An 18,738-nucleotide genomic window follows, 5' to 3' on the forward strand; every position below is an offset into this window, starting at 1 on the left:
CGCTTAATGAAGTCTTAGAGGTTTGAAACGTACTTCAGGTGTTAGTTCTAACAGGTGCTTTCTTTTATTGTAGGTGTGGATTTTGCTACTTGGAAGTGGAGAACATATTTGCTGGAGTTTACAACATTATCCCCACCACATTCCTGCCTCAGCAAGAGGGTCCTTTTTTCTTAGATTTTAACAGTGTTACTCCTATTAAGGTATCGCAGCTGCAGTGAGGAGACAGATCTGTGCGTTAGCGTTTAAGGAGGTGGTTTTGATCTGTCCTACAGTCTCAGAACAGGTGAATAACTCTTACTGCACATATGCATAAAAGAAAATTACATTCAAAGTTATAACCAAAAGCATGGAATCGCCAATTAGCCAGTTAATTGTGGTAGACAATTAGCTGCGGGTTTTGCTGCTATGGTATTGGAGTGAGCACTGTTCAACAGCTTGTGAACAGGCTAAAATGCTTAAATGAACTGACAGGATTCAATTTATTGCAGTTTTTCCCCACTTCAAATCAAAGTCTAGTGAGTTAAGAGGAAAAAATAAATAATATAAAAATTCTCTTCTCCCAAAATACAGGGTATATGGGTTTAAGATTTTATTCTTAAAAGTAAACATGTAAGGAAAAAAAATATGCTTGTGTACTCTGCTTATTCAGTCTCAGGACCAACTAGCTTTGACTACGTATTTGTGCTGCTATTTATCTTGAATGTTTTCAGCATTGAACTAATTCTTGCATCTAAAAGTAAATTTGCTACTGCTGAGCATGTAGTATTCCAAACTAACATGCTCAGAATATGTGTATAGGGTAAAGGAAAAAAGGAAGATTCGCACCTTAGCTAATCCTAAAAGAAAAGCAATGGCTTTGCTGGTGTTACATGTACTTTGAGAGCTGTTTTATTTCATATCTATATTACTTTATACAGAATATTACAGCACAAGGTGCTCTATGGCTTTCTTCATACTAGCTGCAAGACCCAGCTCAATGCAGATCAGCAGTAAATTAAGGAGAGGAGCCAGCAGCAGGGTACAGACAGTGCAGCTCACCCTTCGTTTAGCGGGTGGGAGAGGTTTTACATCTAAAGCTGCACTATAAAATTCTCTGTATCTACTGAGGTGGTCTCATTTGCTGGTGGGAGGAGGTAGGCAACCACCCACCATCAGCATCCCAGCAAAGGAATGTTTTAGTCTCAATATTTTTGTAAGTATTCAGCTTGTAGGGGAAGGATCATTTAAACCTCTCCCCCCTAATAAACCACAGCTGCAAGAAACGCACTTGCTGATCCTGTTATACAAGGCATCTTTTAAAAGGTACCTTTTTCTTTTAAGCTGAAACCAGTGAATGAATTGAGCGCTTGGCCAGTGTCATCAATAGGAGTTGCGTCAAAGGTCTTCAGAAAATAGTGGAAGTGGGATTAGTCTAGAATAAGATTTAAAATTCCGCTAGACTGGACATTTGGAGGAGATGGTGTTTGCAAAACAGCCATCGGGAGTTCTTTGCCATTCAGGTTGGTTTGGCAGATTTCCAAGCAAAAAAAAGTGGCATTTAAATCTTATTTTAGAGCACAGGTATAATTTGGTCATTGGGAAACTGAGCACACGCTTTAAGGAGTACCAGAAATATTATCTGTGGGCTAAAATTGTTCCTGTGAAGTCTGCTATTAGCCCTCTCCAGAAAGTACAAGATGCCTTTTGTTTCATTTCCTTCATCAGACAGCTGCTTAACAAATGTCTAGCTTTAAAAGGGCATTGAAAACAAATGCCTTTCCGACTGCAGTTCTCTCAAAGACCATCTGGGCGAGGAAATTTGTGACGAGTTTGTCACAGTGTGACTGACTTACCTTCTTTTGCAGGGAAGTTTCTGATGATTATTGCAACCAATCAACACAGGGAACAGCATAGGCACAAGCTGAGCAAAAATTAGGTTTTCTGTGGTGATCTGTAGCTTTCAGGAATACGTGCCAAGGACTGCTTCATCCCCACAAAATTAAAGTTTCATTCAGCTCGCATTTTCCCTACAAATTTGTGTGAAATTAGCTCAGTCTAAACCAGAGCAGCAGTGGAGGCTTGCATATATTTTATCACTTACGAAGTTAGAGGTAGTCAGGAAGTCTCAACTGAGTATATTTTTGACAGTACGAAAGGCAGAGGCCAGAACTACCAGCTTTCAGCTACAGGCTCTTGCGCATCCTCAGCTGTTTGAGATCAAGCTGGTAGCCTTGCCTACAGTAAAATCTGTTGTTGTTCTTCTATAGTTGGTTTCTACTCTGCAGGAGGGGTTTTTTTCTTTCCTCTTCCCCCTGCTGAGCACAATCTAATGCCAAAGCCTACGCTGGATGCAAGGGTAAAGCTCAGCTTCCATACTCTGCTAAACTATGTTCAGTATCAGCGTCCTTGATAAGGCAAGTCCTATTCAAACATTTCACGGGCTACTAGAATACCAACACTCAGGTGGAATATTTAAAAGGAAATTATAAGTTCTAGATTGTGGTTGTGGCAAATTAATTTTACAACAAACTTTTCTCTCCCTTTTTTCTTTGAAAAAAAAAAAAATGTTCATGTAAGCACTTATGATTTGTCAAATACATACTTCTATATTTTTTCCACAAATAAATCTGGAAAAAATTATTGGAAATTGAACTGATCCTTAGACTTTAACATCTAGGTTAAGCTTTTCTTGCCCTTATACCGTTTAATTTTTCAATCAGAGAATATTAGATGCTGATGTAAGCATGGAAATGCTATGCAGCAAGACTTTTAGAAAGGAATAAGACCCGTGTGTGCAAAAATTTAAGTAGCTGCACAACAGCTCAGACTGTAACAAAGGTACGTGGGTCATGTTACTTCACTTCCAGTTAGACAGTCGTGCACCTCTTGACCCTTAAATCTTCTCTGCCTGTAAACATGCAATTCAAGCTTTTAAACATTAAAATACTAAGCCCCATAAATTATACCACCCAGCATCCTGCCCTCTTAAGTAAGTTGTTTGTCCCACACTGTACAGTTCTGAGCTACCGCCTGAGCCAGAGAGTGAGGGGGGGCAACAGACAAAATGAAAGCCAGTTGCTGTCAGGGGCTTTAAGAAGTTTTACAATTTCTTTGAAAACTACTACCAAGAAATGATTTTTAATTCTCCATCAGTCGTGCAGAGGGATAACTGGAGATAGCGTCTTCAGAATTCTGACATTCTGTTTACTTATGCACTGCAAAACCTTTTCTCTGTATTATTAGTATTTTTTTTTTTTTTAAATCCTACCTTAAAGCTCCATCCAAGCCCCCATAATGCTGCTGTTTATAGCTCAGGGTGAGACACCCCAGACACACACATCGCCCAGGTCGTTTTGTTCGGAAGACGTAGGTCAGTCCGTGGTCAATCCAACCCATCCCTTCTGAAAGACTGGGTGAGCGGTGGTACATGGATGAGTGGTGGTACATGGATGAGTGGTACCAACAGCTTCTATCCCATCTGCCCCGAGTCTGAGATTCAGCCCTTGTTTCCTGATGCAAGTTTCATGTAACTATTTTGTACAGTGATTATGCACTTGACCACACAACCGATGTGATGTTTGAGCAGCCAGCTGTTCAGAACTAAGTTTGTGTACATATGATAGAGATTTTCATCACTTAGTCAAAAAGGACATTTAGATTGTTTGATAATACCAAAGAGCAGTAGAATTCCAAGGTTAATATTTGCTTTATACATTCTCACTTCAGGGCAGCTGAAGTGATCACATATACTTTGATACACCAGAGGCTTATTTTTATACCCATGAAGGCAGCTACCATCATGTTACACATCAGAACGCAGAAAGAGCTCCAACTAGAGAAAGCTCATTCACTTTCCTGTAGTCCATAGTGATGTATGTTCATTTAAGTTTGTCATATTTATAATTATGGCTTTTATGAAGTTCAAAATAAAATGAGTTTTCCATTAATTTATTAGACACGCAGTTCTGCCTGTTTGCTTGCACGTTTGAAGCATGGTTTACCTGCCAAGTCCAGAGGGTCGCCAAAGGAAGAAGGCTACAGCAAGATCTTTAAGAAACTGTTTTTATATCCTGCTGAACACGAAATTAATTCATTGCTCAAGTGCAGGGAGTTTGGGTTTCCAGTCAGAACTGGCAAGATGAGAGGAAATCTGATGGCAAGAGAGGTTAAAAAAACCAAACACACCCCCAAAAAACCAACCACCACGAAAAAACTACCCAAATAACCCAGGAAAATGTAATAGGGGTTGACTGGCAAGTCTACAAAAATAAGATATTCAACCACAAATACCTCTGCTAATTTTTCTAACTGTACGCAGCACAGACAATAGCTGAACTACAACAGTTTAAGTAAAGACGTTTATTAAGTGCCAATGTGGCACTTCTGGACTGCATTTCGTTTCGTATTTAATACTGTCAATCCCAGCTTTTCCCAAGTATTGGTCGCATCAGAAGTTGGAACCACTAAGCATTTATCGGGCTGAGAAATGCCACCAATGGCAGAGTTCAGCCTTCAGGTCTTTGGAAGATGTAAATGCGTAAATATTTAAAGCTAGTGCAGCTAAACAGCTATACTGTGTTGAATCTAATTTCTATGAAAACAGGTTTCTTCACCTCCAATTCCTTACAGCAATTTTCAGCAGCATTACATAGAGATGTGTTAGGTAACAGAACACCTTCATCTTTTCTGCGTACTAAGGGATTTTGGAAAACTTGACTGAAGTTCTGGTCTCGCACAGTTCAGAATAAGAAGTGAATCGTGGATGTGGGGATTCAGGAAGCTGGAAGGAGGTGACAGTTGTCCATGTACAGCAGAGGACTCTAATACCAGGAGTGACACCGGGCTGCGATCGTCAACTGGAACTGGGTATTTTAAAGACTAAACTTGCCGTGGGAGAAGATTCGGTTCTTAGCACTTGAGATAGACTTAGCTTGCAGACTCGAAATGTGGAAAACAAAAATGTTTACTGTAGTGTGAAGAATTTTACATTAACTTTGAGAATAGATACACAAGCTGTGGCAGGGACGAAATACAACAGGACTGCAAAAAACATAGAATAGAAAATACTTTGGGCAATACTAAAATTCCCATCAAATTAACAATATAAACGGACATCTTAGATAAAATGGTGCTTTCAGAAATGCTTAGCCACCAAAACTGAAGAGTCCTAGGATTTTTACTACCACTTATTAGCATAATTACCAGACACTACTACTGCCTAACAGCTGCTGGCAAAACATGCCCGTGCCCTTTCTAGTTTTATTGAACACTTTCTCTAGGGCACACTAAAATCCCAAGTCCCTTTAACAGTTATAAAACCTCACACAGTACAACCTACGAGAAGCTTAAGAACACATTGTCAATCTACACTGGCAATTCCTTTTCTTCATGCATATTTCAAGGGCGAATCCCTTACCGTAACCGTCCTGAAAACATCTATGACTCCCATTTTTGAGAAAAAAGGAAGCAAAACACTTAAAGTGCTGAAAAATAATACTTCACTTCTCAGGGGAGGGGAAGGGCAAGGGGCCAATCAACTCTTTTTTGGTCACTGGAATCGCCCTCAGAGTCCCAGCCAGACTCAGGAAAGTGGCCAGGAAAGGGCCCACCACCGCTGAGTGTTACCACCCCCTTTCCGTCTGTCTGTCTGTCTCTTTAACACCAGTTTTTACAGGCGTGACTCATCCTTTCTGTGAGCACCAAGGGAAGAGTGAAGGCTTTTAGACCCCACACATGCAACAGCTTTCCTGTATACAAAATATTTCTACAGTTTCAGCATAATACAGACAAATACAGATGTTTAAAGAATATGCCACTTATACTCAAGAGATCCACTGTATCTAAAGAGCATTTCGTTCTACAAAACTGAAGCCAAACCGCTCTCTGCAAATGTCTGGCTTGAATTTCAGACCCCCTGCTGGCATGAATTTACACGGGAACATTACTAGTTATTGCTTCAGCCAGGCTGCTACAAAACCATTTACAAAGTCTGTGAAATACGAGCACAGCTTAAACATTTGATAACTTGTCCGGCCTACAAAGGATTTACTGAATAAAAACTTCAGCCCTCCACATCAATTAGACTTCTTAGTGCAGTTTTAAATTCTCAGAGTAAACGCTTAAGATTTGGCATATATTATTGGCACAACGTTCTTCAAACACTTAGAAGTTCATGTATAAATATTTATACTCCCATTAATCAGGACAGGGCACAAGGAGGACTCAGCCAATCTGGGCAGCTTTTCTGCCTGCGCATATTCCCTCTTTGATTTTCATGCACTGAAGGGAGAGCTGCTTCATTCGGTTATCCAAAGCCAGCCCCTCAGCGGAGCCGCTCCTGTTGCTGCTCCTATTCTTGTTCACTCTGTCGCTTGTCTTGTTCTCAGCCCCTTCTGCCCTATCCCCTGCAAAGAAAGGATTAAACTACATGTTAAACCCGGGATTTCATTCCGCAACTTAAGCTTCAAGCGGGTGCCTCCGCAGCTTCCTTGGCCAAAGCGCACCAAAAAAAATAAAAAAAAAAATATATGTATACATATATATATATAAAAAAAAAATACAGGAGCAGGAGCAAGATGCTTTAACGGAACCGAAGTTGGCCTTCCCAGCCGCACTCGCCTTGTGCACTGCATCAGCAAATTACAGTGTGAGCAGCCCTGGGTTGGAGTACACAAGAGCGGTGGTAATCCTCTAGTTCTCAATTTGTCAGCAGGGGCTGCCAGAGCCTGCAAGAGGTTCCTTTTGGCACATTATTTCTTTTTTTTTTTTTTTTCCTGGAAAGCAGGATTTTCAGCAAGCAAGACAGCAATTTAAAAAAAAAAATAAATATTAAACTCAGATTTTCCTTAAAATAAACGTACCATCGGAGTCCCACTGACCACTTATTTCGTGAGAAACCTCGAACCCCTCCACTAAGACAGAACTGGGGAACCTTCCCAGCCAGCAGAAGAATAATTAAAACGCTTTAGATGTCATCGTTAACCGTGGGACGCAGGGCCTTCGAGAACGGCCTTCCCCAAGGAAGCGACCAGCGGGTCAGAGCTCAGTGAGCTGGCGACATGCCTAGGGGAGCTGAGAGGGTTTTCCTGCTCCCTTTATAAAGCTGAAAAACATTGGCCCAGGGCGGATCCAGCCGTGCGTACCTCTTTCAGCTTCGCACTCGGGGGAGGACGCCCCGCTGCATTCGCTTCGGGGGCCGAGGACAGGAAAGATCATCCCGAACTCAGAGAGGGACACGGGGCTAGGCAGATCCAGGCTTCCCGGTCGCGCGGCGGGAGGAAACTGAGCGGGCACCTCGCAGGGACTCGTAGGACCAGAGCTGAAGCTGGACACCGACTGAGTTTCCGAATCTTCTTCGGATACGAAGCTGCTGCCGTTGTCATCCTCAAACACTTCTGAAGCCACTGCAACGTTCAAAGAACATTCCAGTTAGCAAGCCTTCCCCCTTCCTTAGCCCAACATTTCATACATGGACCACGAAGGCCTGATTCTGCCTTGAGGAGCAGCACACCTGCCAGCCGTGCCATGCAAGACCAGCTCTACACTACCTACTGCTCCTCATGCCAAGATGCTCTTGGATTTTTACTCTCCCTGCTGCCCCCTGCTCAGCTGCCCTTGTGGGGGCTTCAGTACATAACTTTGGCCGGGGCCCAGTCCCCTGTGCCCGCCTCAGCCAGCACCATCTTGATCCCAGCATAAACTCCTGGTTAGCTAACACGCTAATTAGAAAGACATAGCTTCAGGGGCAGATTGCTTCCACATTATCTTCCCTTTTTTGCAGTTAAAATCCAGCATGAACTCCCAAGATCTCTTTTTGGATGAGGATCACCAAGCAACACCAAAAAAGCCCCACCCACATATGTAATTTTTTCATGTTTGCTCAGATCTGAATTCTAATTAAAGCAAACCAACTCCAAACTGTCTGGCTAGATTAAGCTGCAGACTCTTTGTTAGCAACAGGAGGAGGAATCCATTAAAGAAGGTTCCATTTTGTGCAACACAGGAGTGTAGATTTTGCTAGAATTCAATATTTTTCAGCCTTGGCTCATTGCAGGATGGGGACCTACAAACAAAGGCTTATGCACACAAGTGGCCCCATTGGGATCAGAAGGTTTTTTATGTTCATCAGCCTCTACAGAACAGAAGTACGTGCCGGAGTCACACCGGTCTGAAGAAGTTCCACGAACAGCAAGACATTTACAGTGACCTGAGGTTATCTTCAAATACGCCTCCTTGCGATTCCTGCCATTGTTAGAGAGGCTCAGCACCACCTCGAAAGAGCAGCAGGAGCAAAGCGGCAGCGGTAACAAAATGGCTCAAAGGAGACATTTCAGCATAGTCGTTCCGTTACCCCGGCTCACGTGCACCACTCGGACATGAAGGGTGCCAACAGAGGCAGCTACCGTCACGGTAACTGCAGAGACGTTCAGCCTCTTTCTGCTGTATTTGCAGATTGCAGAGCTGTACTTACACGTTGTGGAATTGACCTAAAAAGCTTCAAACATAAGATGGACCAGCCTTATCCACCTTCCTGAGCCCCCTCCAGGGCACTTTGTGCTCAGGGACAGTTTGCCGTCTTTGGGGTTTGTTGTTTTGTTTTTAAGGACATCAAATCCAAGACTGCCTTTCTTCTCACTTGCTGTGTTTTATCAATATACCATGAATGATACAGATAAGTTCGCAGGGGGTGAAAGCGAGAAAAGGGTGGACAAAAAAGATGTTTCCAATTACAGGAGTCCTCTGCTTGGCAAGAAGCACTGACACCAGCCAGCCTACCAACAAGCACAACTTAAACTGTAGGTTATTTATCACCATCTAAACTGACCATAACACAGAAGGCCAAGAAACCCTTGCTGATGATGAGGTGCTTTATTCAACTCCAGCAGACAGAAATGAAGATATACAAGGGCCTTGGTGGAAACCTCCGACACGTAAAAATGCATTGAGAGCTTAACCCGTCTAGGTTATTTTGGTTATTATGTCTGGCAGGTGCTAGTCCTGCCCTGGCGAAACCCAGTTCTGCGTTGGCACTGGATGCAACCTGGAGTTCTTCCACCTATGTCAGACTGTGCAACTCAATGAGCCCATGCTGCAGCCTCAGCAGTGGTCAGAAGGGCCAGCAACTGGCTGCTCCGAATTAACTTTCCTGGCTCTTTCTGCCTCTACATACCAGGCACATTAAACCGGGATTTGTGGGACTGGGCAGCAAAAAAAACCCAAAAAAATATTACTTTCTGCATCAAGAAAGGGAGAAAGCGTCCAGGAGGGAGGAAAAAGGAAGCCATATGCAGTGTCCATCTAGCCAGGACAAAAGCAAGCTCACAATACAACAGACTGTTCCAGTCTTTGCAACTGAAGGTCCCCATGTGCCACCAGAAAGCAGGTTACCTAGGCTTGGAGCTTGCTCAGTGGTTGTTGCTGTCACCCAAGAGAAACGTCTCTCGTATAGCCTCTCAGTACGCTGCATTAGCATAACGCTGCTTCTTCACAGCACACACGCTCTGCTGAAATCACATATCGGCAAAAGATCCTGCAGTGCAAAGGAGCTCATCCTTACAGCCCTCTGTGCGAGCGTCACACCTTTCTGTGCTGCTGTAGCCACAACTTTAGTCCCTCTGCCACAGGCCCAGCACTGAGAGACATGCGCTTCATCCAAAAGGTCTGTTTCCAAACAGCACTGCCGCCTCAGCAACCTGCCCAAACGATCTGAAACAGCCTGCGACCACCCCAGGCAAGTCACTGACAGCAGCATCACTGCCTTAGAAGTTAGAAGCAAGCTTTGAAGTGCATTAATTTTGTTCCTTTCATACAGCACTGTACAAAAAAACCTAACAGTGATGCTAAGGGAACAGCTGATGCACTTCAACTCATATCCCTTCCCACTGAAAACTGGCTATCAAAGAATACAATCAACTCCTGTAATAATGAGAAGCGTTAACAAGTTAGCCACAGTCCCACAACAGCCAGCAAATTTCAAACTGCAGAATACACAGAGCAATCTTCATCTCAGCATTTCCTGCGATGCCCATGGGATATTCCCAGGCACGGGAGCGCTCTGTACTCACTGGAGATGGTGTCCGACTCAGGTTTAGTTGCTGACAGGTCTTCCACAGAGGTATTGCTCCCTTCAGCACCCACGCCACATCCTCGGGGCCCCATGGCACTGGACCGTCTCCTCTCATGAATCTCATCTGAGATCATCTCCAGGTTTTTCAAGGCAGTCTTATACTCTCCTTTTGCCAGGGCCAGTTTGGCCTGCAGGTCATCCACTGTTTTCTTCAGTTGCTAACAAGACAGACAGGTATTAGAATCATAGAATTGCCTCGGTTGGAAGGGACCTTTCAGATCATCTAGCCCAACCATCAACCTAACTCTGACAAAACCCATCACTAAACCATATCACTAAGCACTATGTCTACCCATCTTTTAAATACCTCCAGAAACGGTGACTCAGCCCCTTCCCCAGGCAGCCTGTTCCAATGCTTAATAACCCTTTCAGTGCAAAAATTTTTCCTAATATCCAATCTAAACTTCCCCTGGCACAACTTGAGGCCATTTCCTCTTGTCCTATCGCCTGTTACTTGGGAGAAGAGAGCGACCCCCACCTCTCTACAACCTCCTTTCAGGTAGTTGCAGAGAGTAGTAGTAGATGTGCTTTCATTATGAAGAACACACATTATGCAGTTCTTCGTTACGTGTGCACGTGACTTGGCTTTGCACAGACAAGCTAAACCAGGGCTGGCATCTAGGAGATGGGACGGTTCGTCATTCAAGAGCGCCCCAGCGCAAGCAGTGGCACTCGTGAAGGAGACAGCAGCAAGGCAAACCACGGGACCCCGGGGCTGGGATGCCTCTGGAGTGTGGTAATGGCCCCTGACTGAGCACAGAGCAGGGGTCCCTCCATTAATGTGCAGGGTCTCTCCTTAACCTGAGCGCAGCTCTCAACAGTAAGTATGTCACTGCTTATCCCACAACCACCCCTGAGGGTTTGCTGGCGGCCTCTGCCTGCAGGGCACACCATGGCTGTAGGTCATCCCTAAAGGGGCTAAGCCTCACTCTCCTCTGAGCACCAAAACCATCACTTCTTGGTCCCTAAACCTGCAGACCAGAAAGCAGGATGCCTCAAACCCTGACAGCTGTAATACAGCAGTCTGCGTGTCCCCGGGCACAAACCTCACTCTACAGCAATGGCAAAAGCGTTGTACACCCCGTCTCCCAAAGGTAAAACGCTGCCTGGGATTCCGTAGCTATCTCAACTCTGACTTATACTGTACGTTAAAAGCAATCTGTGCTGTCTTTTGTATTATATTTTACACACAGTGTTTCAGGAGGGCACTGAGCAGCTGTCGTGGAGAAGCAACAGGCCCCCAAAACAGCGGGCCTTTGCTCATGGAGAAAAGGGGATTTCTCAAAAGCCGCCTCTAGCCAGAAGGCTAGCACCCAGCCTAGGACGGGTGAGGGTTCAGGTCCGATACACAGGCAGGCAAAACAGAGGAGCAAAGGGCAACCCAGGCCTGGATGCTGGCAAGGAAAAGGTGCACGCCAGAGTCTCCGAGGCTTACAAAGAGCTGTTGCATCTCAGGCAGCGCAGAGAAGGGCTCACAAAAAAGGCACGGGATGTATCTTGCATCCCAGGCAAGGAATGAGAATTTTCTTCTAGCTAGTCTTCTGCTGACCTAGCGCCCCACCGGAGCCGTCCTGCACCCGGGGCCAACAGCACAAGGCAACACGCTCCGCTTAGACCCTGTGCACATCCCACACATCTCCAGCACCAGCCGCCACCCTTCAACTCAGAGGAGCCAGTTTTGGGGGCCACATGCAGCAAAAGTCACTCAAATAGAAAAAGAGCGATCCTTGCATTTGAATTTTTAGAGCAATTTCTCTCCCCCACCCCTGGCAGCTCCAAGACTAAGGGCTGCAATAGCAGGGATTACTATCCCGTGCACACCCTGGGGCCACCGTGCTCTGCAAGGCGTGCGCTGTGCCCAAGCACATCGTTGCACCACACGGAGTGCAGTGCGGAGATGCCAAAAAAAAAAGCTCTGTCAGCCTATCCAGCCAAACCCAAAATCAGAAATTCACATCTGCATGATGTTTGAGCGCTTCAAGTGGGTTACTCGTTCTATTAATTGACCCAACCAGAGAACAGAAAAGAGTACCCCAAGCACAGTTAAACAGTCTGATGCATAAAACATAGGGGAAAAAAAAAAAACAACACAAACCCAAACAAACAAACCCCAGAGACTTCAAACTACAAGAAGACGGTCAAACCGTATTTGTTCATGTCTGGCAGTAAGCAGCAGTGTTTGAACACTCTAATTTCACACAAGGAAACAAAGCCTCTCAGTCTTTTATCTTTAAAATGTGCTTAGCAAATTGCTCGAGAGGTTTTGAATTGAATTGGTTTTGTACAGAAACACAACACAGTTGTCGGAGCACTTTAGATGCAATTTCAGTATTTACTGTAAGCTGTAAGAGTTTCAGATGGATCTGAATTACATACATACCTCTAGTTGGACGTAGTACTTTGCCTTGAGTTCAAAATAAGGTCTGTGAAAAAACAAAGAAAAATTGTTTACAATCACTGGGACCAAACGCAGAGTATTGGAGTGGGAGTTGCTGTCTTTGCAGCATTAACATAGCTATTTTGTGTTTCACTGTAATCCCGAGAGACTGCTATCTAGATGACAGAACACCTACACGTGTTCTCAATGTCTCCCTTTTCCCCTCTAATATATCTGTTTCTCATGGGTCTGTCGACCTAAATACAAATTGCAAAATTCCAGTTTTTGGAGCTGACAGCATAATTCCTTCAGGCCTAGATTCCGCAAGATATTTAAATGCAGTGTCCAGCTTTAGGCATAGGCATCCTCTCTGTATCCGCCTAATTTTTGATCCCACAGCACGTGTAAATGGCCCACAGAAGGTGAACCTGGAATTGTCCACGTTCAGATGTGGGGGGTGAAGGGGCAGTTCTTAGGTTTTTCAGTGAAGGAGAGGGGATGAAGGGAGATCAGAGCACCACATGCAAGGGCACAGCACTTCCCACCGGCGGCCCACCAGCCACTTCCCTCCCACTTGCACGGCTCTGCAGCAGTTTGGCCACAGCAGACAGTGTCACACCCAGCCCGTTTCCCACTACAGACAACAAAAACTTGTTTATTAAGTTGCAGGAGGAGAGGAACACAAGAGGTGCAGTACAAAGCCTAGAAACCACATTCCAGCTCTGAAGTTCTGAAACCCACAAGCCAATATGATCCGATATAATAGTGGGCAGCAAAAAAAAGCCCCGATTTGAGCAGGCGCTTTTACAGGCAACAGACAAGAAAGATGCCATCCCAATGGCCCGACGTGTAGGAGCTCAAACTAAGTACTATTCCTCACTCATCGCTAGCACAGAGACGGGCCCGCGATGCCAGCAGAAAGCAATGCACTGGCAGGGTAGGGACTCGCGTCTCCTCGGGTCACTTCATTCTCTTACATCCACGACCCCGTAACTACTGAAACCCGGTCCGTGCCACAGCAGGGCTGGTGGATCGCTCACTGATGCAATCAGTGTCCTACGTCATCAGTTGGCTGAGTCCACGACATCGCGTAGTCAAGCAAAGTGCTTTTTAAGTAGATGACAGAAGAGCAAAAGGCACTTTGCCCAAGTCACCAGAGCAGAAAGTGACTTCCAAAAAACAAGCTAACACAGGCGAGTTCATTATCCTACAGCTCAGAGGCACTGAGCCAGAAGATCTGGTGACTGTTAAGAACATGCAGCCGTACGCACATTCATAGCTTACAAGCAAGCACCCAGAAACAAAATTAAAAGCAAGACCAAACCAAAACAATGCAATAATCACCCACTCACCAACTTTACACGGCAAATAATCTAAACGACTTTCCTCCAGGCTGTCCCAGTCTTACTTTCAAATAGTAATGCTTTAAGCACCTTAATCCAGACTGAAGGAAGGAGCAAACGAAAATCATTTTTTGCATGGGAAAGAGCAACCCAATTGGCGTGTTTACCCACGAGTTTATGGAGAGAGAGGATGGACAACATGGGCCTGAAAGGCCAAGGCGCTACAGCCGACCCTCCTGCACCATCCAGGGAGATGGGCAGAGCAGTTTGTTGGTATTAAACCCTTCCTGAAAAACAGCTAGTAGCCAGTTACGCCCTACCATACAAGCAGCTGCAAATTCAGCAGCCTCATTTCCCAGTTCTATGTCGCTACTTGGCAGCACTGATATTTTCAGCTCAGTTTCAATTTTCCTTTACGTGAAAACTGCAACGCTGACAGACAACTGACCTTTCCAACATCCCTATACAGTATGACTTCAGATACACCCACGATAAGCCTGTTTGTGCCATGAGGCATCTTCCACTTCAATACTAGGTTAGAATTGGTGTTTCTGTACACCCCTAATTAAAGGATCTTCAAAACACCCCGGCTAGGTGGCCTATGCTGCAGTCAGCCCTGCCGTGAGACAAAGGAACATGTTGGGATCCTTCCACACAAGTGAAAAGCAGCTTGTCCTAAGGAGAATGACACAGGACAACACCCCCATGATGGTAGTTTCAGCAAGGAAATGAAGACTAAGCCGGCAAATCACGAGAGGCAGCTGGGGCATCAGGGTCAGCACCGTCATTGTTATTAAAAGGTACGTAGGACCCCACTGACAACTTATCAGGGTCTTTATTTTAAATCTTATTTTAAGGAAGGAACTCCTAGCAGCCAAACCGCTTCTCAGACATTGCTCTTCTCCAGAGGAATCTGTCATTTAGTGATCTGATGATGTTTTTCACAGTCCCGGTGCAGTGCTAGACAAACAGCCTGCAGCTCATCCTACCAAGCCACGCTGCTACACTGTTTCAGCGAACGTGCTTGAATCTTCCTTAAGAAATGCTAATCCTTTCTCGAATTGAGCAAACACCCACCAAAATAGATTTCTAGTTGACCAATTTCACCAAAAAGCCATGTTTAGATGAAGGGGTTAAAAGCTCAATACAGCAAGCAGATTGTTTAGACAAGCTACAGTCTGGAAATATAAAGAAAACGACTGTGAAATATAAAGAGGATTAAGATTTGGTTGTAAACGGGGCCAAAATTTCAAACAGGTTCTGAGCAAAAAGCTGTTTCACTTCCACGCAACAGAGCAAAACTGCACATCAAATGCAGAGGCATTTATTAACGACGCTTGCTGCTTAGCTATGCTCTCTGAAGCGCTTTTTCTTCCCCAAGAACAGCTCTCACACAGCTTTGCTGGGGCAGCATTAGGAAGTAAACAAGTCTGATGTACAGCGTGCTACACTGATGCAAGTCTCGCACCTTTCAGGTTTCTGTCACTTGCTTTGTTGCTCTCCTAACTAAAAATAAGAACTAAACCGCAAACAAACCTAAGCTGCAAAATACCTATGCGCAGAGCTCTGCGGCTCTGTGGGCAGCATCTATGTGAATCCCATGACCCTGTTTCTCAAAACACATACCACCAAAAGGTTCAGTGCACTAGAACAAGACGAGGAATATGCCCAGAAAAGGTTTATTATCCCACTTAGTTCACCAGTCTATCAAGTCAGGCGCCTCAAAAGACACTTAGAAGGACAACAAGCGCAAGGACAAATACCAGTACCAATTGTGCTAAAGGCTATTGCATGCAGACAGGAACCCAAAGGGAGAGGTACAAAGGGCAACACGCTTCCACAAGTTTGAAAAACCCCACAGAATCGCGGTATTTCCCCCAAACAGACTTCGCCACTAAACTCATCTCCAAAGGTAAAACGTACTTTGATTTATTGATGGCTCTTTTCAGCTTCTTCTCCAGTTGTTTCATCCTTCCCATTGCAGCATTGTATTTGGCTGCAGTCTCCTTGTGAACCAACTCGCTTCTCGTTTTGGTCTGTTCCGCCTCCATGACCTTCAAGAGAGAAAAAACAGGCTGAGTGGCAAGACACAATGATCCATTGCTTATCATTTTAATTAACAGCATCTTCATAATCTCTCCAATCAGCTCATGTCAGGAAAGTGAGGGTATAGAAAAAATTACTTTCAGCGAACCTACTTAAAAGCCTTTCCGGAAAGGAGTAGCAATATGTCAGATTTGCAAACACTGTGTTAATTACGACAGAGGTGTTGCGGCTTCTTTCATAATCTCTCTTACGGGAAGTTCAGAACAGTCTCAAATTTTGGGATCGTCCATTTTTTAACGCAGTTGGATATTCAGGAGCAGAGCAGCCCTAGCAGAGGTCACCCAGTTACGTTTAAGAGCATTGTTTCTGTTCCCTCCTGCTTCTCTCACGGGAGCCTGCCTTTCCGAGCAGGGAAACGACAGGCTGCTCAGCCCCCGGCTGCAATCCCACCACTCTGGAAAGGGTTGAAAACCAACCACAGCAGTGGGGAGGCCTGAAATGCAGTCCAGCCCAAATCACCACTCACCCGAAAACAGTGTGTCCAATGACTGCCTGTTTGCAGAAGGCCAGGAAGCCGGCTTTTCTCTTAAAACAGCTGACCAGCTGCAAATCCTGGTTTCAACGCCAAAAATGCAGAGGTTTGAGCCCTGAGCTGACGCCCGCTATCATGCAGATGGGGGAAGGATGCCCACTATCCAGGCAGGCAGATGCTTAACACCCAGCAGTCCCAGGCCCAGTAGGACACCCGCTCTCCAGAGCCAGCCACTGGGGCTGCAGCCTCACACACAAGCTAGAAAATTCTTCAAACAATCATTTCTTCAAAGCTTTATAAACAAACACTCACTGCTGTGGCATTTTGCAGCAATTAGGAGTCTGCAAAAGCAACAGGAAAAGTAAGTGTCCCTCCATTAGGTGCTCTGCTGGTGTCTCATAGTCACGCTTTGCCAGTAATTCTGTCCAGGGTACTTTTATTGTGCAAATTTAAGATGTCAGAGGTGTAAATCAGAAAATTTGTCTTCTTTAATGCACTAGCTGTCAAGACCCAGAGAGAGAGACAACCGATATGTTTACAGTAAGGAAAGTGGTGACACCTCTCCATTGGTCTGGCAATGAGGAGAAAGCTGGCAGTTTTCAGGTTCCCCCTCTTGCAGCTATGAAGGTATCCATACAAAAAAAAATTGCAGGACTTGATTTTCTCCAGTACTGGATTATGAAACGTCTCAGCTGTGAAATCAACTACTCCACAACTTCAAGCAAACTTGTTCCAACTGTCTCCCACCACCAAAACATGCATCTGAGCTCTCAGATTCAGAGAGAGAGAATATTCAAGATAGTTTGATTTTAAATAACCTCACTTAAAAAGCTCTAGTTTCTTGAAAGTGTCCTAGCCCTCAGGCTGAACACAACAGGGAAAAGAGCACGGTCAACTCTGACTTGTTTGGAGTGCTGCTCCTCTCAGGAAAACTGTCACGTTGTCCTTTCTGATGTCTGAAACTGCTACACACCAAAGCTGAACTGCATCAGCGTCAACTAGAAGCTCTTGGTGCCAGAAATGTTTTGCTCATCTGCCCACACCACTTATTATTAAACAAAGAAGGTGCTACAGAACTTCAAACTACGAGACAGAAAGGTTTCCAAAGGCTCTTCTGATTAGATATAAAATAACATACTCAACTCCAACACCCTTTAACTATTTTATATATAAATAAGGCACCCACTTTCAAAGAAAGGTCAAAAAAAAAAAATCATCTATCAGATTCATAACAGGCTCTCTCCTGCATCCTGAAAACAAGCTGCAGCCTCTTACCTTGAACAACTGTTCAAAAGCTAAGTTGATGCAATGACTTTCCCTAGTGACATGTGTCAGACAAGGCTGGTTTTGGCATGGAAGTGTCTCAAATTAAAATGCAGTCTCCAAAGACTGCACAGAAGCTGGTTCGCCTTCTTTGTAGTGTGGCAAGGAAACTGCAATTTAAAAATGCTGGAAGCTACAAAATAATGGAGCAGCTGGAATTTGCCAATGCTCAATTAAATGTCAATCCCTCACATCCATTCTTGGGGCAAAATTAGCATCAACATTGATATCTGGGATGATAAGTACTACCAGCATCAGGGTCGTAAAGCAGGTTAGATGTCCAGTACCATGTTGATTTTGCACATTTTTCGTATCAAACATCACAGAAATGCTGAACCCTGCAGCACTGGGATTTGAGGATGACAGATAGTAAATGCCTCAAAATATCTGACAAAATATGGAATTTGCTGCCAGCCATATATACCCACGTTCATTACCCTTTCCAGAAAGAAAAAAAAAAGAAAAGGTTGTATACTTCATCCCTTTGAGAAATCAATGATGTAAGGAAAACCATCTCCTCCCACTCCCTTGTTTTCCTATGGGTATTCTGTCATGGGGCTCGCATTACCCACACAGGTCTGTGGAGAGGTCAGAGACAGTCTGTCCCCTTCCCTGGGGACAGCGGCTCCAGGTGCATACCTGAGGATGAGGACAATACCTGGAAGAGCGTGAGGTATCTCTGTGGAGATCCATCACCTGCCAAGATGCATTTAAGCATTTCATTCAGACAAGAAGAAACTAAAAGATCATCAAAAATCACTTCCACAGAAGCAAAACAGCCTTTAAACAGAGAAGCTGTCCATTAGGGCAGGTGGACAGAAGCAGATGGCAAACCATGCTGCCACCTCTACATCTGGGAGGTTCAGCGTAAGACCAGCTAGGGAAACCCCTCACCTTTTAAAAAGGTCTTAGAAGACGACCAACAAGGCTTGTGTGGGAAAGAAGTACTTTTTATCAGACCTAATAATACAGACTTGAGGAAAAAGCAGTCTTGTGTGGACTTGTAAACAAG

General features: G+C 44.7%; 2 protein-coding genes across 6 annotated transcripts in view; one reads left to right on the plus strand and one right to left on the minus strand.

Moving 5' to 3' along the window:
• Positions 1-3,930, plus strand: part of CAPN7 (calpain 7) — a 35,910-nt gene extending 31,980 nt beyond the window's left edge. For all 5 annotated transcript variants that reach the window (XM_054189615.1, XM_054189610.1, XM_054189611.1 and 2 more), the window contains one exon: positions 74-3,930. In XM_054189615.1, coding sequence (XP_054045590.1) covers positions 74-218 — 145 coding nt within the window. In that variant the 3' untranslated portion in view covers positions 219-3,930. The remainder of the gene's footprint in view (positions 1-73) is intronic.
• Positions 3,931-4,924: 994 nt separating this feature from the next.
• The window catches only part of SH3BP5 (SH3 domain binding protein 5), a 52,455-nt gene continuing 38,641 nt past the window's right edge, over positions 4,925-18,738 (minus strand). Inside the window, exons 5-9 of the mRNA XM_054189617.1 lie at positions 15,749-15,879; positions 12,486-12,528; positions 10,044-10,263; positions 7,122-7,382; positions 4,925-6,383 (exon numbers count right to left, since the gene is read on the minus strand). Coding sequence (XP_054045592.1) covers positions 6,202-6,383; positions 7,122-7,382; positions 10,044-10,263; positions 12,486-12,528; positions 15,749-15,879 — 837 coding nt within the window. The 3' untranslated portion in view covers positions 4,925-6,201. The remainder of the gene's footprint in view (positions 6,384-7,121; positions 7,383-10,043; positions 10,264-12,485; positions 12,529-15,748; positions 15,880-18,738) is intronic.

This window comes from Rissa tridactyla, chromosome 2, assembly GCF_028500815.1.
Source record: "Rissa tridactyla isolate bRisTri1 chromosome 2, bRisTri1.patW.cur.20221130, whole genome shotgun sequence".
Taxonomy (NCBI): Eukaryota; Metazoa; Chordata; class Aves; order Charadriiformes; family Laridae; genus Rissa; species Rissa tridactyla.